Source organism: Bufo bufo, chromosome 1 (genome assembly GCF_905171765.1).
Source record: "Bufo bufo chromosome 1, aBufBuf1.1, whole genome shotgun sequence".
Classification (NCBI taxonomy): Eukaryota; Metazoa; Chordata; class Amphibia; order Anura; family Bufonidae; genus Bufo; species Bufo bufo.
Genome location: NC_053389.1, coordinates 59,135,908 through 59,158,372, shown reverse-complemented (window position 1 = coordinate 59,158,372; position 22,465 = coordinate 59,135,908). Strand labels below are relative to the sequence as shown.

General features: G+C 46.5%; 1 protein-coding gene across 1 annotated transcript in view; it reads left to right on the top strand.

The window, feature by feature from the left end:
* The first annotated feature begins 1,151 nt into the window (after window positions 1-1,151).
* The window catches only part of NECTIN1 (nectin cell adhesion molecule 1), a 105,261-nt gene continuing 83,947 nt past the window's right edge, over window positions 1,152-22,465 (top strand). Inside the window, exon 1 of the mRNA XM_040425091.1 lies at window positions 1,152-1,743. Coding sequence (XP_040281025.1) covers window positions 1,638-1,743 — 106 coding nt within the window. The 5' untranslated portion in view covers window positions 1,152-1,637. The remainder of the gene's footprint in view (window positions 1,744-22,465) is intronic.

The following is a 22,465-nucleotide window of genomic DNA, read 5'->3' as shown; positions in this document are numbered from 1 at the left end:
TTGCTCCTAGAGGCTCATTTGCATTTATTAAAACATCATTTTCTCAGCAATGTGGACACATATGAACATGGGACCCACACAGATGTCTTCAGCTGCCAAGTGCACATGTAACAGGTCAGCCAGTGTCATACAAAGAGGACTCCCCTGCATAACGGAAACGGGACGGATCCGTTTTGCAGCCCATAGACTTCTATTATGACGGAATGAATAACGGAATGCCTCTAAAGGCATTCCGTCATAGAATTGCGTTATGGTCCGCGGTAACGGAACCCATAACGCAATTCACCTTTTACCAACAAATGAATTTCAGAAGCCGAAATTCGCTCATCTCTAATTATTATTATTATTATTAGAATGGTTGTAATAATTGTATTTATAAACAGAAGAAAGCTACAATGCTATTGTTTCCAAGGAGACAGAAAATAACAAACATTTCCAATCTTTATTCAGAAGTTTTAGACTGTCTTCCAGCAGACATCCACTTGGAGATTATGTAACATACACTTTTGCTACCAGGTTGTCCCCCTTCCCCACCTCCTCTGAGCTACACCTATGGAGCTGAGAATCCTGCCCATCAGGAAGAGGCTCCGAAAATTCAGGTCTTGATCTGCACAAAAGAAGACAAGTCTGAACGCAACAAGCATTCCCAGCGATTGTGTATTCGCTTTAGGGAAGTGTGCGGGGAGGGCGAGTGCTTAACCCTTTAGCCTCCCACACACATACTCCCTACCGGTGGCCCTTAAGGGCACGGCCGCGCGGTCAGGTTTTCCACATTTAGTTTCGGAAGCCGAAATCAGGACAGGGGTCATAAAAGGAGAGAAAGTATTCTGCACAGATACGACTATTTTTTTATTTTATTTTTTAAATTCACTCCTTCCAGAACTGCATGCAGAAACCTGACCGTGTGGCCCTACCCTAACAAAAGGTGAATGGCAGCAAAGTGGGCATGGAAGTCCTCATCCCTGGTAAAAAAAAAAAAAGACAAAAGCGCATTGCCAGAGGGATGGGCGACAATGTGTGCTTCTTTTTTTTTTTTCCTACATGGACAGTAAAATAAAGTGTTAAAGCTGTGAAGACTAGTTCCCAAGCCCAGCCCTCCTGCTTTCCAATCACTGACATCATACAGAGAGGGGGAGGGAGAGAGAACTGCAAGAGTCACACAGGGGAAGGCAGGCAGGCAGGCTGGAGCAGGGACTCAGAGACACACAAAGTGTAAAGTGTCCAAGGATCCTGGCTCTGAACAAGGCACTGGTTCCTCTGGAAAGTGCACCTCTGGACTGGAGAGACCTCACTGCACAACCAAGTCTCACCACTCATGGACCCTGAGACAGCATGACCACAAAAAGCTGAAAAAAATAACATTTGTTTCCGAGAGAGCGAGAGAAAGCTCTTGGGGAAAGCAGGGAGAATTGCTGTGTATGGTAACTGTCTCCCTGGGGTGGAGAAGAAGGGGGATGTGTGGATGCCTTCTCCCTTGTCCTACTAGTTAGCAAAAACCAAAAAGAAAAAAGAAAAAAAGGATTTTGCACATGCACAGGGAATTTTGCCATTCTGCATTGCTGTTACATGTCCCTGGAAGAGGATAAGAGGGTGGAGAGTGTCTCTTAAGTTGCTCCTGCTTTAGATACTTGGATTTGATGCTTATCCGGTGGATTATGGCTCCAGGTCGGGAAGGATCCTGCTGCTGTTGCTGCTTGTGGTGGCCCCTGACCATCAGCATCTTCCTAGCTTCAGTCTTCCAAGGTGAGAGAAACTTTGATTTGCAGTGGAGGTCCTAATGAAGTCTGTCCAGGGGGGCTGCTGGGAAAATGGGATGCTTTTAATTGGGATGGATGAAGGTGACACCATTCATTCTATGTGAAATAAGTGGAAGAATGAATGGTACATAATGGTTTAGTCTATGGGTACTGGGGAAGTGCCATACAGAGGAGGAAGAAGAAGGAGTCGAGGTGGACTCTTGGGATGTGAGTCATGCACATAGAGCCGAAGCGCCTGTCATCCCAAAACTACAGCGAAGGATAATATTATATACTTTAGAATCTAATGCCCTGCTGGAATACGCATCGTGACTTCTCTGGTGTCATTTGCTGCAATCTGTCAATTAGGATGACCGTTTATAATGAGACTAGAGAAGGGGATGATTATCATGTGCCATCAGCCACCTAAAGGGTGATAAAACAACCATACCATACAATATTACAATGTATCCCATAACAGTGCAGGCAATGGGATAGGATTTGTAATTGACAATATTTCAGTGTATAATATACAGGAAAGCAATGAATAATATAATATACAATAATGCAATGCATAATATAATACGACAATGTATAAGATCCAATAAGGCAGAATATAATATAAAAATGCAACGTATGAGATCCAATAAGGCAGTGTATAATATAATACATTGCAAAACAATACAGTATAAGACAATGTCTGGATTGAGGCATTTTGGTTTCAGTGATGGAGGTGGCTGTGTCCTCTCCAGGGACGAGCAATCACACTTGTTGGTGATTTAATTCCTGGCGTCCATTCTAGTGGGCAACAGGTTGGCTTGGTGCCGAACGACAATAGAAGTACTACTTCTACCTTATCATGTACTACTTTCTTCCCAACCATCGTTCTGTATACTGCTTTTGGCAGAGCCAGACCTGTGTTACAATATATGACACTTGTATGAGACCATAGCAAGGAGGAGCCATGGAACTTTCCCTGATTTCTATAGAGGCTGCCCGGTTCTGCGTGAGTGCCACCCGGGTAACTGGGAGAAGTAGGAATGTGCCGTTCTGTGGACTGGAAAATAAAACTGGAGGCAAAATTGAAGCTCTTTGTGATCTGATCCCTATTGGGGGGGGAGGGAGGGTACAGTAGACCTCTATGCCAACCAACATGGAGAATGAATGGTCCCTCCTCCCCCTCCACAAAAACATCAACATAGGGGGTTGAGCTGCCAAGGGGTTTGCTGTCTTTTTGACATGGGGGCAGGAGCTAGAATTAATGTTAGCTGGGGGATCATGCAGAGTGTGGAATACGCCGTTTTGGGACCCCACAGCTGTCTGATCTGCATCCTCTCGGAAAACTAGTTCCGCCCTGTAAAGTTTAGAAGAGATTCTTTGAAAAAAAATATATATATATTTTTGGCTCTCCAGGAGGGAAATTGTCTCGATTCGCAGTTAATCTCAAGCCTGGTGAATCGAATCATTTTGTCTCATATTCTAATAATAAATGGGGGGGGGGCCTTAAAGTGGTCGGGTTGTACAGCGGCTCGTATGCCATCTACCACGACTCCCAAGTGTAGCTTTTTTGTGCAGTTTTTGAACCGGAGCCAGGAGTAAATCCAAAAAGGAAAAAAATATAAAGGAAAGATTGATACTTCTCCTCTCCTCTGTACCCTCTTCTATGTTTGGTTCCAAAAACCATGTGTGCCAATCCAGCCTCGGGGATAGAAGAGGATATATATACAGGAGGAGACAATCCAAGCCACAGATACAGAGGCTCCCCTGTCATAGGAAGATGTGCAAACTTGACAGTGCCTTCAGAGCACTGGAGGGAACAATGGCCGGCACCAGACACGGCTTAAGCTCTATTCATACTTGAATTTCTTCAGACCTTTCTGAGAAAAAGTAGGTGGAGAAGGGACTCGCGGAGCTAGAACCATCCGTATATTTCACTTGGAACTGAAAATCTACACTCAACCCATTAAGGCCTCCTGCACACGAATGTGTGCGCTCCGTGGCCTTATTGCGGACCGCATTTGCGGATCCACAATACACTGGCACCGTTCCGTGTGCATTCCGCATCACGGATGCGGACCCATTCACTTCAATGGGTCCGCAAATCCGGAGATGCGGAACGGAAGCACGGAACGGAACCCTACGGAAGCACTCCTTTCGTCCCGTACTTCCGTTCCGCAAAAAGATAGAACATGTCCTATCTTTTTGCGGAACGGCCGGATCACGGACCCATTAAAGTGAATGGGTTCGCGATCCGCTGCGGCTGCCCCACGGTGGGTGTTCGTGCATTTGGCCACGGGGCGCACACGTTCGTGGGCAAGAGGCCTAATTATGACTTGTTTTTAGCCGAATTTCTATATTCATTCCTGTCCGGAGGCCCATATAATGCCCCAGGCTGAAATCCATTGAAGTGCATGAGCCGATTAGATAGTCTAAGCTGGCCATAGACTGTAGATACTCTTTTGGCTGAAGGCTAATCCTTCTGATCTCCCCCCAGACATACACACTCAACTTGGCAGAGCATGCATGTGTTCTCCAAAGGGAGATAAGAAGCCACCTGAGATGTCTGGCAGTGGCTTTCTCCTCTCTTCCCATTGAAAACATATATATTCTAGGCCACGTGTGTATGGGGGAGTGGTCTGCCGGCCATTGAAGGTGTATGGGCATCTTAACCAACCTCTGGTGTTAGATTATCACTCCTGGGCATATTGCAATGCAACCTGCCTGACCTTGATCACCAGGGAGAGTTGTGGCACCATCATACACATTACATGGTCAGCCAATGCCACCGAAATCCTTTGGATTCAGCCAGCAACCACCTCATACGTACGGCCACCCTTAGACGCGATCATCTAGATGACACCCCACGATCATTCCAGATCGGTGCAGGTGTCGGCCCTGTATTCTGCTTACACGGGCCATGGCGTCGCACACAGTAACTTACATTCAGGACGATTCCTCCCCAAAATGACTCGAAGCCGAGTGACGTGGACTAATGCCATAATCTGCCCATTATAAGACCCAGTCATGCTGAATCCTCCGTCTTACCATTGACATTCGGCAGGCTATTTAACTCCTCATAGACCGGTCCTGCTGAATCACCAGCAGACGGGGATGATGACTACTTCCCTGAGCACCGATTTCTTCGCATTCCCGGCCCCTGATGCTTTAATAATTAGACCCTTCCTGCTCGGTGGTGAAGGCTCTCATTGTTTGGAATGACCAGAAGCAGAGTTTGCTTCCAGATTCGATAAATGCGTCCGTTAGGGTAAGAAAAGGGTTAAACGATATCCTCTCAATCACCAGGAATTAATCAAGACGGCTCTTATCCTCACCATCAATCCTTTTTAATGAAATCTTCCCTGATTAGCGGGAGTATATCGGACGGTGATCCAGCCCCTGTGCATCCATTAGCCTCTACAGCAGCAATCACATCATTATAACACGCTCGCTGTATCATTAGGCGGCACAGCAGGGCAGAAAGGTCAGCAACGATGCGGGGCGTGTGTCACTGCAATTCCCAGAATGACCTCTAGGGGACATTACAAAAAAAAAAGAGTGTTTACAAATCTGATATGATCTTTAGGCCTCTTTCACACGACCGTTTTTTTCCCCCCGTTTACAATGGTTCCGCAAAAAAAAAAAACTGAATGTACTCCGTATGCATTCCGTTTCGTATTTCCGTTTTTCCGTTCCGTTGAAAGATAGAACATGTCCTATTATTGCCCGCAAATCGCGTTCCGTGCCTCCATTCAAGTCAATGGGTCCGCAAAAAAAAAAACGGAACACATACGGAAATGCATCCGTATGTCTTCCGTATCCGTTCCGTTTTTTGTGGAACCATCTATTGAAAATGTTATGCCCAGACCAATTTTTTCTATGTAAATACTGTATATGCCATACGGAAAAACGGAAACGGAAACAAAACGGAACAACGGATCCGGGAAAAAAACGGCCCGCAAAACGCCATACGGTCGTGTGAAAGAGGCCTTAGGAAGAGGAAGCTGCCTTTACTAAAACTTTGCAGATGTAGCAGAGCCGAGTGTGTCGTTTCACTCAATACAGAGTGCATTATTTTCCTACTGTCGCTGCACGACCTAATGTGTTATGGCAGATAGCAAACTTGGCTCTGCTACTTCGTTGGCATGATATTGTTTGCTGCATGCCCTGGCATTAAGAACGGAACGGTTTAGTGCATGCAGACAATGTATATTACAGAAAAAGACTATCGCCGCACACTCCTGTGACAAGGCCACATGTGGATGACGGGGGCCAGGATAGCCCGCCACCTCTGCAGTTGTCATGACAGACTCCTCCAATCAGTAATGGTTGGTGAACTCCCTCATTTTATTCCCCTGACACGCTGAACACCACACCGCTCTCCGTCTCTTCCTTCTCCTTGGCAGAAGACGCTGCCGCTCTGTCTCTCTACCGCAGTTCTCTGCTGCGACCCAGTGTCTAGGCTGAGGCTGAAAACAGCAAAAAGAACTTGCAGATGTCCTCCGCTGACTAAACCAGCGAATGCGCTCAACGGGCCGGCGTAACGCCCCTCACTTAGGTTTTTCGGAGCAGTTGGGCATCCGCCGTGCTGCTGCTTTTTTTGCGATAAATTTGCTACTGCGGCGTATGGTTAGTAAATAGTTAATCCGGGAGATCTTTATAGGAAACTGTTGTACAGCGTAGAGCAGGACGAGTGGAGCACATCGATCTATAGTTTTTACGGGAGAAGACTAAGGCTTCGTGCACACGACCGCGGATCCGCAAAATACGGATGCGGTCCGTGTGCCGGCTGCATTATTTTTTTTTTGGGGGGGACCCGTTGCATTCGGTGAACTGACGTAAGGAATGGATGATCCATATGCTTTCCACATCACATGTCATATACTGCGGGGCGCGGATCCATTGAGGTCACAAAGGGTCCACCAAAAGCACGGATGCAGCACGGACGGTACACGTCTGATTGGCGAAGGTCCAGCCGTTGGGACCCCTAGGATTAAAAAACAGCGAATGAGCCGCGTCCCATTGACTTCTGCAGACTTTTTTTAAAATATTTTTAGTAGGCGCGTGAGATTTTCCTGGTGCCGCTGACACTTCGGTGGTGCAGTGATGTTGGTCGTATGTTGTCGATGTCTGTAATAGGACAGCCCCTTTAAAAAGGAGTTGTCCCATCTGGACATCTGTGGCATATCTACAGGACAGTCCGATAGGTGCCGGTCCTACTTCTGTGACCCGTTCCTATCTCCAGAATGGAGCCCTGTTGTGAGCAATGGAGATTGGCCCACGCTTTCTGCCATAGGACTTCCAAAAGGAGCCGAAAAAATGCAGTCAGTCCCATGTCCAGATGGGAATACTCGTATAAAGGGGTTTTCTGAGATTTTTTTAAACTTGTGACCGATCATCTTTATCTGATTGGTGGGGGTCCAACGCCCCGGACCCCCCCGCTGTTTGAGAAGGCAGCGGCGCTCCTGTTAGTGCTGCGGTCTTCTCCTTGCCCACCAAGCACAGCGCCGTCCATTGTATAGTGGCCGCGCTTGGTATCACAGCTCGGGCCCCATTCACTTCAATGGGGCTGAGCTGCACCTGGGCCATGTGAGCGACGAATGTGACATTACGTGGCCCAGACAAGGCTGTGAGAAGGCTGCGGCGCTACTGCAAGTGCCAATGCTTGCTCAAAAAGCTGATCGGCGGGGTGAACCCCCCCCAGTATCAGAAACTGATGACCTATCCAGAGGAACGGCAGAAAAAGACCACCTCGTCCATCTAGTCTGCCCTTATGTATCAGTTAAAAAAATGTCGGAAAACCCTTTTACTACTGAAATCACACATCCGTTTTTTTGAGCCAAAGTCATAAGTGGATTCGAAAAGGATGGGTTACATAAAGGCAGGACATGGGTTGCTGTCAAATGTCCATGTGCAGTCCGTGTGGCGGCCATATTTCCCGGTGGTCACAGCCCGACAGCGCATCTAATGATGCTGTGGGTACCGGACAGTAGACCCTCGGTTGATAGATCACTATGGTGCACCACCAATGAGGCCAGGTGAGGCCATGGTCTCATGCAGCACCAGGTGGGGGGCAAGAGGGGGGCAGCGGAAGGGCCATGGGCAATGAGCGCTTTCATTGTGGCAAAGGGGTTAGGTTTAGAAATTGGCCATGGAGGGGGGGAAGGGGGGGAGCGTTTTTAGTTTTCGCCTCGGGCAGCAGAAAGGCTAGGCGTTCAGATAACGTGAGGCGCGGTTGATCTGGGAAATGTTGTCGTCACACGGACCGTATTTCACGAAGCGCACATGGCCATGTAAAAGCAGCCTGACACTGCTCCTGCCTGCTGGATCCACTTCTCCCATGTGCTTCCATTCATGCAGTGTATTGTTATCATGTACGGCACGTATGCTGCAGGTCAGCACTTTTACGGCTTTTCCTTCCTCGCCGGCGAAAAAACTGATGGTAAAAAAAAAAACAATGTCTAGTTTTTATATGCAGGTTGGATAAAAGCATCAGAAGAAACCTTTCCTAGAACTTTTTCGCTGGCACGATCACCCCCATCGTCCTAGATACTGGATCTATCTCCCTTGGAGAAGGGGGGGGGTGAAAACATGGTGTCACCGGTGGCATTAGCATAGTCCGTCTTCCATCGTCACCGTCTGCAGCGCATCAACCCCACTCAGTACGGAGAAGGGCTCTGCAGTCGTCCATTAGCACCACATCTTTTATAATTGGGTATCAAATCCGATTCTTAGATACAGTTCAGCGTTCCTGTAATTAGATGCAGGCGGGCAAGAAGTCGCGAGCTTATGCACTAAACTCTATTGATTTCATCCGCACGGTGGTTTTGCGAGCCCATCAGAAATGTACTGTGAATGGTTCCCGAAACCTCTAGACAAACACATCGGGTCAAGCAATTACCTCGCACGTCACTAATTCAGACTGACATGCAGAGTACAACAGACAGTTATCCGGAGAGCGCCACAATGGGAGGTTTGGAACGCGCTGGAAATAGACAAATTGCAAGCTCGCTGCACTCTGTATTGTATCCAGGTGCGATGAAGAAAAAGCCGCCTTGCAGTAAGAGGCAGACACAACAAGCGCGCACACAGCGACACGCAGATACGAATGGAGGGGAGACAGCGGTGGCCGGATTAGACAGATGGAGTCTGAGATGCTGGGGATTAGAGTGCTGGAGGATAACGGCGGTGCTGTACTGCGCAGGCACTATGCACACCGTCATCACTAGTGAATACCAGTGTAGCAGAGCTGAGTTTGTGACTGTTTTACACAGTGCAGTGGGTTGACTTGTAGTCCTGTGAAGTCCTGAAGAGTTAAAGGGGCTTTCTCATCAAAGGGTGGGCTGTCCGACACCTAAAGGTTGTTGTGGGTTTAAAAAAAGTATAGAATCCAAGTATTCACCGATTTCCCAACTCTGCCGTTCTGCTGCCGGCCTCTGCCTCCTGGTCCCTGTCAACACATCGGAAATCACTGCTCAACCAGTTATTGGCTGGGATTGGGATCATTGGGACTGGTAACATTACCGGCTGAGATCGGTAAATTTACTGTTTTTGATTGAGATTACTGGATTAGTAAAGTTACTGGGTGGCATTGGGATTGGTAACATTACTCGCTAGCACTGGGATTACCTGGATTGGTAAAATTACAGGCTGGCACTGGGATTACTAGGATTGGTAAAGTTACTTGCTGGCATTGGGATTACTAGGATTGGTAAAATTACTGGCTAGCATTTGGATTACTGGGATTGGTAAAGTTACTGGATGGTACTGGGATTACTAGGATTGGTAAAGTTACTTGCTGGCACTGGGATTACTAGGATTGGTAAAATTACTGGCTAGCATTTGGATTACTGGGATTGGTAAAGTTACTGGATGGTACTGGGATTACTGAGATTGGTAAAGTTACTGGATGGTACTGGGATTACTAGGACTGATAAAGTTACTGGATGGCACTGGGATTACTGGGATTGGTAAAGTTACTGTCTGGCATTGGGATTACAGGCACTGACTGTGGGCCAGCCGCATTCGGATCGCGACCCCATTCACTTGAATGGGGTCCGTGATCCGTCCGTTCCGCAAAAAGATAGGACAAGTTCTATCATTTTGCGGAACAGAAGCACAGGACAGAACCCCACAAAAGCCATCTGTAGTGCTTCCGTTCCGTGGTTCTGTTCCATTCCGCACCGCATCTCCGGATTTGCGGACCCATTCAAGTGAATGGGTCCACATCCGTGATGCGGAATGCATACCGCCGGTGCCCCTTGTATTGCGGACCCGCTGTTTGCTGGCCACAATACGGCCACGGGGGACACAAGTCGTGTACAAGAGGCCACAGCCAAACGCTGAGCTTGATAGTCCATGTGCACTAGCACTCCATTCACCCAGGAGTGATCAGGGGGGGTCCCGGCCACCGGACCCCCAGCCATCATTCATTTATCACCTACTGTTCACGCAGAACCTCTTTAAATGACAAAGTCAGCTCTGCTACATATGGACGCATCTACATTATCTCCAGCCCGATCCAGGAGATGACGGGTATCTGGACTCGAGTCGTTATCTGGTGCAGCAGCTACAGGCACAATGCAAATAGATACAAGCCTTTGGCGCGGTGCCAGCGAGTAATCCTGACGCTCAGCGGAGGGCGAATCTATTGTATATTCGGTATTAAGTCTCTTTTTTTGTAGGAGGAAGTTTAGCCAGGAGATATTCTTGGAATGGAATAGCGGTTTCACAATGATTCTGTTGGTATCAGCGTTAGTAAGCTCCTGCGCACCCAGCAATTAAATCCCTTATGTTATTGAATCATCCGAAAGCCGAGCGAACCCAAAATACAACCTAAATCGGCGTAGAAACGGACATAAAACACGTAGTAATTACATGCTTGACATACGTGTAACAATATCTGCTCTGCCTCTACAGCGGCTTTAGAGGGGATTCAGATTTAGAAAACCGACGCCTATTCTAATAGATAAGAAGGGGGGGGGGGGCTCAAGATCCTCACTTACTACCCAAAGCAGAGCATGGTTACAGGAGCGTCCCCCATTCTGGAGGACCCAGAGCATCCATAAGTTACACAAAGGGCCACTGATTTCAATGAGAGCAGTGTAATACCTTTTTTCTCCTGTGGAGGTGCTGCAGTGGAAGTAAACACTTGCTGCCCGTTCCTCCGCTGATCCCATCAGATCACTGTGGTCCCAGCACCGAGGAGAGGCGCCCTGCTTGTCCTCAGGGGACCCTCGTATAGAAAAGCGATGGTCCAAAGCCGGCAACCCATTCAGTTAGGGAACTTTCACACGTCACAGGGGCTCAATACCGGAGCATTTTATCCTAATGCATTCTGAATGGAGAGCAATCCGTTCAGGATGCATCAGTTCAGTCCCTCTTACGTTTTTTTGGCCGGAGAAAATACCGCAGCACGCTGCAGTTTTCTCTCCGGCCAAAAACCCTGAACACTTGCCGGAATGCCAGCATTAAATTCCAAGTGTTCCGGCAAAACGGATCCGGCATGCGCAGACCTTTAAAAGTGAGAAAAAAATAAATACCAGATCCGTTTTTCCAGATGACAACCAGAAAGACGGATCTGGTATTGCAATGCATTTGTGAGACAGATCCGCATCCGGATCCGTCTCACAAATCCATTCATTTGCATCCGAATTGCCGGAATCCAATAGTAGAAATGGAGTATGAGCCATTCTTTAATACATCCGTATCCTTTAATGACTAGGAGCCATGTATTTCTTTAAAGGGTGCCTGTCAACTCTCCTGACAATGTCTGTTTCACCTAATCCTTGTATTCTGGATCCTATTTATATAATATATATATCTTTGTGTTGTGCTGTTACTCTGTTATTCCTACTAGAAATGGCTAAATAAATTGATAACTGGGGGGTTGTGAAAGAGGCATGTCCCTACGCAGTCTGACACGGCCGACGCGGTCTGGTCATACTGTGCGGAGACGCGCCCTCAAACTGGTGACTCCCACATGTCAATTTATTCCTACATTACTTGGAGGAATAACAGAGGGACCACACAGCGCAGAGTTCATTGTTATATTTGCATATTTCTCACTGAAGGTGTTCATCCCTTACAAATGCGTTTTTTATATGTTTTATATATTTTTTTATATATGTTATATGTTTTATATATATATGTTTATTATCTACAGAATTTAGGGATCATTTATAATGCTGCGACACGTAATCTGCTCCAGTCCAGAGATTTATTAACGCCAGAGATTTCACCATCGTTCACCCCACAGAAACGGGAGATATTTTGCAATCGTTGCATCGTTTTTTGGCCGCTCTACACAAGACCAAAAATCCAAAAACGTAGAACATATTGTTGCAGGGAAATCCGATATTTAGCTCCCAGCACAAATCTGACATTGCTGCCGAATTTTGTGGATTTTGCAGGGATTTATTAATACAGTCGTCAATAAATAAGGTCCGTACACATTAGATTAATATCTGCGGACAACCATCTGCTGTCTATGGAGGGAAGGGGGGGGGGGGGGGGGTTCCAACTATTCCCAGGTTCACAGACAGCAGGGCTTAAAAAATGGATTGGGCTGTTGAATTCCAACATGTCCAATCCTTTTGTTCTCAGTGGAAGTAGCTGCTGCCAGAGGAGTATTCACAGCAGCTCCCCATTTAAAACACATGCATGCTCAGCCATGTTCAGTCGGAGGGATTGCTGTCGGCTCAACTAATGTTTGCCTTCTAAAGCCTCCTGCACGCGGCCGTTGCCGTATTGCGGCCCGCAAACAGCTTGAATGGGTCCGCAATCCAGAGCTGCGGTGCGGAACGGAGGCACGGAAGCCCATGAAAGCACTGCAGAGCGCTTCCGTGGTGTTTCTGTCCGTGCCTCCGCACCGCAAAAAAAAACGAACATGTTCTATTTTTTTTGCGGTGCGGACGGATCACGGACCCATTCAAGTTGAATGGGTCTCGATCCGTCCCGGCCGCCGCACGGACGCTGCAAATTGCGGTCCCGAATGCACGGAACGGCCGTGTGCATGAAGCCTTAAAGCATATGAACATCCTAAAAATGATTGGCTACAGAATGTTTTCCTTTGTGCCATCCTTCCCACATATAGATCATCATAAAGCAGCCGCATGGTGCAGGAAGCATATCGTAAGGCTACTTTTTGAGAAAGGAAACCCGCCCTGAGCTGTGAGAGGAAGACTTGCAGCAGAAAGGACACACCCCTTGAGCTGAGATAGGGAAATTTAGTGTAGCCACTGAGTTATTCACTGAAATCTCCCTGTAGAGCGCCACCTGCTGTTTGTCCTGTATCTAAATTCTCTGTCCTGCTCACTGAGGTAGCTTGACATACATGCTCAGTTCCATCCTTCAACTGCCAAGAGCAGCAGCAGAAAGGACGCGCCCCCTGAGAAAGGACGCGCCCCCTGAGAAAGGACGCGCCCCCTGAGAAAGGACGCGCCCCTGAGAAAGGACACGCCCCCTGAGCTATCAGCTTGATCTAAATCTAGCAGAGCAATGAATGGTGAGATCTCTGGATCCATGTGAGGTACAGGGCTGGTTCTAGCTTTGTTAGAAAAGAGGTTGTCACGTACTATATGATCGATTTAAATTCTTTACATTAGATACGGACACGTAACCATGTTTAATATACTTCGCACTTGTGCGCAGAGATCAGCGTCTAAACGAGTTACATGAAGAAGCGATTAGTTTTCCGTCACTTAGAAAGAAACATCTCTGTTGTGATTTATCAATCAGACTTTTGTTTTATTGCACTACAATGACATTTCTTAGACGCAGACTGTTATTATGTGTCATCTAGTGAAATTCCGCTCCGCCATTTATCTTAACGCATCCGCATTAATTCCATAATGTATCCTCATAGGGGTCAGAGATGCTTTCGGATTCTGGGCTCCGAATCCCCAGTGTATCCGCAGAATTAAAGGGACACCACGGGATAAGTGATAAATGTATGATCCCTAGGGGTCCTACTGCTGGGACCCCACTGATTACGGGCTTCGTGGGGATAGAGCGGTAGTGGGCATACTTGACCACCACTCCTTTCACTTCTATGGGACTGCAAGAGATAAAGCTTTACTTGAAAGCCCCATAGAGAGGTGGCCGTGCGCGAACACTGACGATCCATTCAAACAGGGCATTTAGGGACAATCCTTCTTGTGATCCAGTGGCCAGACCCCCCCCATTACAATCATACATTCATCACCTTTCCTGATTTTCCATGGATTGGTCAATGTTGCTGCCAACCTATTTAAAGGGTTTCTGTCACCCCATTAAACCGTTTTTTTTTTTTCTTTAATAATAATCCCTATAGTGCGATCTCATGATACATAATCAAATTAATAATTTTGGTTCAGTAGATTTTGCTAAAAAACGATTTTTAAAATATGCTAATTACCTTGCTACCAGCAAGTAGGGCGGCTACTTGCTGGTAGCAGCCGCATCCTCCGATGGTAATGACGCCCCCTCGGCATGCTGATTGACAGGGCCAGGGAAGGTAATCCTTCTCTGCTGGCGCTGTTAGAATTTGAAATCTCGCGCCTGCGCCGTACCTGGCTTCAATCGGCGCAGGCGCACTGAGAGGCGGCCGCTCTGCTCGACCGCTCCATCCTCAATGCGCCTGCGTCGATGACGTCATCGCATACACCCGGAAGAGAAGTCAGCTATCTTAGGGTTCATGCACACGACCGTATGTATTTTGCGGTCCGCCAAAAACACGAATGACGTCTGCGTGCATTCTGCATTTTGCAGAACGGAACAGCCGGACCCTAATAGAACAATAATGCGGACAATAATAGTAGGACATATACTATTGTTTTGCAGAACGGAAATACGGACATACGGAAACAGAATGCACGCAAAGTAACATCCGTTTTTTTGGGGGGTTTTTGCGGACCCATTGAAATGAATGGTTCTGCTTACGGTCCGCAAAAAAAAAACGGAGCAGACGCGGAAAGACAATACATTCGTGTGCATAACCCCTGGTATTTATGGTGGTATGCCAGCCTTGCCCATACTGCGGACCACAGATTGCGGGCTGCAATGCACGGGCCCCTAACCAGCTCCATCACTACACAATGGGTGACTAGAACAGTCCTAACAGTCCGTAATATGGACAATAATAGGACGTGTTCTATTTGTTTGCGGAACGACCACGCGGACTACGAAAACGAAATGCACATGGAGTAAATTAAGTATTTTATGCGGGCCGCAAAAAAAAAATGGGATGGAAACGGAAAGAAAAATACGTTGGTGTGCATGAGTCTCAGCTCCTCGGACAGGAATGGCCTCTGTAAAGCAGAAGAGCTGGTCGTGGTCGGGAGCGTTCCCCATCCATGATGCTCCAGCCCCGATCACTTCTACTCTCATCATCCTATTAAGGAGGGCAGAGGATGAGTGTAAATCACAGACCAACTGCTGATCCGAAACAATTAGAGATCACAGCGAGCCTAGGACAAGGAACAAAAGGCTTCCTCATGGCAGTAAACGGAGGACGTGTGGGCACAATAACACGTGGAGCCGTTCCTCCAGTAATCCTACTTGTAAGGCCTAGGGCTGTCTGCGATTTCTCCCTCAAGAGGGTGGACAATGGATGCATACAGTGTGTATGGTAATCCTCTCCGCATACTGTACCTGCCCGGTCACAGTAGCTCAAATAGCTTGTAATATCATTGATATAGCACCAACATAGGGTGCAGCGCTGTACAAAGCTCATCGTCCCGTCTGTCAGTCCTCCACAATCCAATGTCCCTACTACAGAGGACCTGCCACCTCTCCTGACAGGTCTGGTTTAGTAACTACTTGCATATTCCCCATGTAATAATTCTGGAACATCTATTCTTATGACTATGTTGTGCCATTCCTGTATTATTCCTACTAGAAGTGATAGATAGATAGATAGATAGATAGATAGATAGATAGATAGATAGATAGATTAGCACAAAAGGCAGCACTCTGAAAAAGTATAAAAAATGCAAAAAGTTTATTCACCCATGTGGATACGCAACGTTCGGCTTGAGAAAACCTAAGGATGAGCCGAAATGTCGCGTATCCACATGGGTGAATAAACTTTTTGCATTTTTTAATACTTTTTCAGAGTGCTGCCTATTTACTATTTTGTATATTGGGCAATGGTCTGGTCCCTTTAGGCGTGCACCTATCTTGGTTAATTTTCTGTATATTTTATATATATATATATTATATTGCATTGTGCAATGAAAGTCCAGGTGGGTGTTTGGTAGGTGTCCCTGCACAGTCTGCCACTATCCAATCAGTGATGACAGTGTCAGAATGTGCAGGGGCACACCCCAACAGGTAACACCCATCTGGACCTTCATTGCAAACTGCTAGTAATTCATTCATAACTTCTAGCAGGAATAATAGAGGGACGGAGTCAGAAGAATAGATGCTCTTGAATTATTACATGGGGAATGCGAGCAGTTACCAAACACAGACGTGTCAGGAGAGGAAAGGGTCCTTTTTAAAAACACTAGCACCAAATCCTAAGTCAATTACGCTGTTGGACTCTAGGAGGAAACCTACAAACTCCATCCAGCTGATGTCCACATGGCATGTTTAGTACTCGCCATACTGTAAGGGGATGAATGATCGCTACTAGGATTGTTTGTCTATGACGATTTTTATGCTGCCATAAAAGTTGATGACAAATCACCATTTGCTCATTTGTTGGCTGAACGTTGGTTGCAGAGAGAGCAGAGCCTCTAGGTGTAATGGTAACGCCCCCGTTGCTCCTAGAGGCTCATTTGAATGTGATAAAACATAATTTTTCTCATCTGTACGGACACATATGAACATAGGACCAACACAGATGTCTTCAGCTGCCAAGTGCACATGTAACAGGTCAGCCAGTGTCATAGGTACAAAACTGCTGACAGATGCCCTTTAAGAAAGCCCCGACTGTATGAGGACAATCTGCCACCCATGTGGAATATTTTTTGAGCTCTGGTAAGAAGATAATGACTCTGAATCCTATTCCCCAGTAATATCTCAGTCATGCGGAAAGGCTAGTCCTCTCTCATTCCAGTTCATTAAGCTGCGGATTTCTATTAAACGGGCACCGTTATGGGTGGGAGTCATTTTCCTTCAGAATCACATGATGGAGCGGATGCTGACAATGTAGCAACGAAACCAGAATGTGCGGTCAAAATAAAACCCTCCGAAATATACGTTGGTAACTGATCGGCCGTATACAAGGGAGAGGATAGATTCTTATGCTTGCGTCATGTCAAACAAAGCAATTCCGAGCAAGGAGGAGAAGCTCCCAGCGCAGATCGGCTGCTGAAGGAACATTCCCATTCAGGCTACCTGCGCACAAACGCTGTTTGTTTCCGTGTCCGTTCAGTTGGTTTTTTTTTGCGGATAGGATGCGAACCCATTCATTTCAATGGGTCCGCAAAAAATGCAGACAGCACACTGTGTGTATTACGCATCATTATGTCCGTTCCGTAGCCCCGCCAAAAAAATAGAACATGTCCTATTCTTGTCCGTTTTAGGCATTGTTACAATGGATCCACAAAAAAAAAACGTATGGCATACAGATGTCATCCATTTTTTTTGGGCGGACCGCAAAACACACACGGTCGTATGCATGTAGCCTTACTAGAAGAATTGGACCTGAACAAGTCTAAGGGTCACCCCCCGAGTCTACACACCTCTTTACATTGTCTTTCCCCCGAAATTCTCCAGTCATCAGCACTTACCCCCCAATTCCTCAGTAGTCACAGCAGCCCCCTGCCTTCTCCCGCTGTAATTACAGGGGGCCTGACGACTTTGTAAGCAGTTAAAGGGGTTGTTCCATATGAGACATCGGTGGTACCTCGCTAAGATAGCCCATCGAAGTCAGATAGGAGCGGGTCCCGCCTCTGAGACCTGCACCTATCTCCGAAACAAGCTCCTGAAAGTAAATGAGAGCGCACCGCGCATGCGCAGCATGCTGTCTATTCATTTCTATGGGGGGGGGGGGGGGGGTTCCAAACTTAGCCAAGCAAACAAGTATGCGCTGCGTGTTCACCTTTCATTTCAATGGGAGTTCCGAAATTAGCTGAACAAGCAAGCATGTGCAGCGTGATCTCCATTCATTTCTATGGGAGCACGCTCGGCTAATTTCAGGAGTATCATCGAAATGAATGGAGAGCGCACAGCGCAAGCGCGGCCGCCGCTGCCTTCACTTCTATGGGACTGCTAGAGGTAGCCAAGCTAGCTACTTTCGGCAGTGCCACAGAAATGAATGGTGGCTGATCTCCGCTCACTTCGGGGGTCCTAGTGATAGACCGCCAATGTCTCAACCTTGTTAAGCTGACAGTACACCTCAGGTAGCGGACAGCTCGCCCGACACACGAACGCTCAGTCCAAGCGCGGCATGTGTTCTCCATATGGATACACCCTAATAACTAGTTATATCTTTATTCATAAACTTATAGGAATAATAGAGGAACAGCACAACCTAAAGTCTCCAGGATCGGTATTACAAGTAGTTACTAAAACAGACCTGTCAGGAGCGGGGACCTACAGTGCAGCGGGGGCCCCGCGCACTCCATCCAGTATGGCGGCGGGCAGATATTTCTGTTTATATAGTACCTGACCTACAAACCGTGCGCATGGTACACACTGATAACGCTTATCATCTCCCAGGTTTGCTTGCTTACCTGCTACTGGAAAAGCGCTGGCTTGTATAAACACGCGCGTTCTGCGGCCTGATGGATTCATTGTAGCCAGAATATATTGTATGTTGTAATGATTGTTTCATTTAATTTGTTTAAAGTGTCCCTTTAGACTGAGACGGGAGAAATCAGACCTCCTAGAAATCCAATTAACACGACCTAGATAATAAAAGAGAAATGGACACCGAAAGCTTCTGATATTGTCATCTGAAGCCTCTTCTTATGGAGGCGCTGAATGGCGATCATACAAGGAGCGCAGAGGACGCCATGAGTGTATTATGTACATGACCTCCCCATGGCTCTCCGTATACTGACACGGGTATGCTTCCCATATCTACCTCCATTTACTCAGGGCGGTTCCAGGCTGAATACATAGAGCTGTGGAGCGCAGCTGTCATGGATGGAACCAACATCTTCAGTATTAAAGAGAAAATAAGGAAATGTTTCATTATGGTACCCTCACCCAATAGTCTGACATATGGTGAGGTACGGCGGCTGCTCATCTTACTAGGCTAGAAAAAGGTAATGTGGGCCACGTCTGCCACGTCTATAGGCAGCTGTACGATGTTGTGCTGTCCGAGATTAGCACTCAGCCGAGGTCCCACCAATCAAGTAGATGTCGTAGGTTAGCATTACAGATAGATGGTAGATTAGAGGGATTGTACAGATAGTTATTTATTTATAAAAGGGGCAGAATGGCATAACAAACCATTGTGACGCTTCCTGGGTCCCTGCCGGTGTCTACTTTCTGCTCCCTCAACACAGGAAATGTGTTCCCTCGGTCAGTACCAGCTGAAGCGTCACCACTGTGGTCAGTGATTGGCTGAACAGTCATTTCCGGTGTGTCGAGAGGGAGAAGAAAGTCCCTCTTTTAATACTATAAATGGATTGATATTGGATGGATAGTAGATGGATGTTGAATGGATGGATATTAGATGAATAAACAGTAGGTGAATGTTGGGTAGATGGATATTAGATGGTCATTGGATGGATGGAAGGATGGATATTAGATAGATATTGGATGTGTAAATAGTAGGTGGATGTTGGATGGATGAATATTAGATGGTTATTGGATGGATATTAGATAGATATTGGATCATATTAGATAGATATTGGATGGATAAATAGTAGGTGGATGAATGTTAGATGGTCGATGGATGGATATCAGATGGATGTTGGATGAATATTAGATATTGGATGGATAAATAGTAGGTGGATGTTGGATGGATGAATATAAGATGGTCATTGGATGGATATTAGATAGATATTGGATGGATATTGAATGATAATAGATGGATGTTAGATATTGGATGGATGAATAGTAGGTGGATGAATATTAGATGGACATTAGATGGATGTTGGATGGATAATAGATAGATATTGGATGGTTAGTAGAAGGATGTTGGCTGAATAGTAGATATTGGATGGATAAATAGTAGGTTGATGTTGGGTAGATAAATATTGGATGGTTATTAGATAGATATTGGATGATAATAGATGTATGTTGGCTGGATATTAGATATTAGATGGTCATTGGATGGATATTAGATAGATATTGGATGGATATTGGATGATATTAGATGGATGTTGGATGGACATTAGATAGATTTTGGATGTTGGATGATGGATATTAAAGCTATGCCAGATAAAAACAATTTGAATGAGCGGATACATTGATATTTTAGTCGCACCATTTAAAGAAGAATATATAGATATTTTACGTTTGACATTTACCAGTTCCTGTTTCTTTCTTGTGCTCCGTCCAGAGATAATATTCTATCTTTTTTAATATGTCAGGAAGTTGTCCGCCATCCCCTTGGGAAATGTACTTGTTAATTAAGTTATATATCACCGCCGAACCTTCCCACTTAAGGAAGTGATGAAGTTTTCTTAATCGGAACACCGGATTCTGGCCGGTCAGTCACTGTCGCTGAGGAGCGACCTCTAGAAAGGTTTGCCGGTGGAGGCATCACTTGCCGGGGAGTGGAAGGGAGAGACGGCTTCAAGCAAAGAAACGAAGTGGTAAGGCTAGGGGAGATGAATTTATATATATATATACGAAAGGGACGGAGAAGAAAGTAGAGGGGTTTGTCTGTGCGGGTTTATGGCATCCACTTGTGGGAGTCGTGGATGAGAAAGGCAGTGTGTAAACTAGAAGCGCGTGAGCTGACTCACATCTCATTCATTTCGGTAGATTAGAGCTGCCAGAAGAGAAGAAATGGAATCCTATAAAATCCCACCGCACGCTGCGTATCTGATGCAATGCGCACCTGAGCCCGATGCGTCTGCACCGCCATACAAGCCGGGTTACAAATCCATACATTACAATTTATCCTCTGCAACATGAAAACACTTTAATAAATCCACCGAGTAGTCGGTGCTACTCGCCCAGCATTGGGCAGACAGAGCTTCATGTTAGAAGAGCCGCCGGCCTGGCCTCATTCACAGGACCAACATCTTCTGGGGGATTTTATATTATTAGGATTTTATAATTATAACTAATTAATACAATTACGGTTGGTTTTACAGAAACCAAAGCACTGCCTAAAGGCATGTCTAAAGAGTATTCATAAATGGGAAAAATGAAGTGCTAGATGTGTTTCCGAAAATCTCGGTCACAGCTTCTCCCTTCGAGGGAATCTATCATTGATATTTTTTTGCTTATTAAAACAAATATTGACACCAGTTTTTTACTTCTAATTTGTTTTTATTTTTTAGTCTGCACCTGATTATGCAGGGGTGGGGGGGGGGGGGGGGCATCTTGCCTAAGTTGCCATTGATAGCACTGAGAGATGTGCTTTACAGCAGTCCCATGGGCCTTAGTAATTTGTGGTCTGGAGGTGACCCATTGATTTCTATGGGAGAGGTTTGTGGGCATGCTCTGTGAACTGTGCAGAAGTCGTTGTGCAGGGAGGGGGAGGAGATGAGCTGCGACTCGCCTATTGTAAATGATGGATATCTGTGTGTAGGTGTCACCAGTCATTGTAATCCTGTCTGTAATGATACCGAGATGACTGCTGAGAAGTAACCCTCTACAGAAGTCCATTCCGCTAAAAGATAGAATATGTCCGCGATAAAATGAGGACAGCAAATGGACCGCATCTGTGTTTTGCGGACTAAAAAATGGATATGGTCGTGTGCATGGGACCTTATTGAGTAGATCTGCAGTCTCAGGACAACGGGCCTTGACCCTAGGCGAGTGATGTCACGTGGCCTAGGAGCAGCTCATCTCCATTCAAGTGAATGGGACTGAGCTTCGGTACCAAGCACAACCTCGGTACAATGTATGGCGCTGCGCTTGGTAAGCCGCGGCCTCCTCAAAGAGCTGATCGGCGGGGCTACTGCGAGACGGAGCCCCACCGATCGGACACCGATGACCTATCCTGAGGACAAAACAGTTGGAAAGCCACTTTTAATGCAATCACACAGTTAGACAATTATTGGCTCGTACATCTTTCCTGAAATACTCTGCACCGCTGGGACATTGCGTCTTCCACTGTCAAACTATGATTCTGTACCTTTTTAATTTTAATCTTCTTTTTCCCTCTTCCAATGATGACCTATCAGCCGGTCAAGTGAGGTTCGCTCCTCGTTTTCATAACCCCAGGAGCAGACCGATCGCCGCCTTCTACGAAATCGGAAAAAACCGTGCTGCAGTCGGATACACCTTCATTGTGTTAATGTTACGAAAACCTTTATTGAAATTTTGTGATGGTAAAATGTCCGGTAAATGAATGCTGTTGCTTCGGGTATTTAGCAGTGAAAGCAGTGTGCCGCCATGCTGCGGTGCAATCCGATACGTCTGAGTGAAGTGTGCACATAGTGGAGGGCGCCCGCGTGCACCGCGCATTACCTCATCCTGACTCACCTGTACACTCCCCGGCCTTGGCTCTTGAACACATTATCTCACCACTTCCCCGTCCTGCCAAGTTGATGTGACCTCACGGTAAAGTGAAGGACAAAAGCAGCGAGTAATTGAGGAAAGCTTCCATCAGCTCCTCCGTCTGGTGCTCTGATTTAAGTGTTTCCGGCAGTCATAGAACATTTCTATCT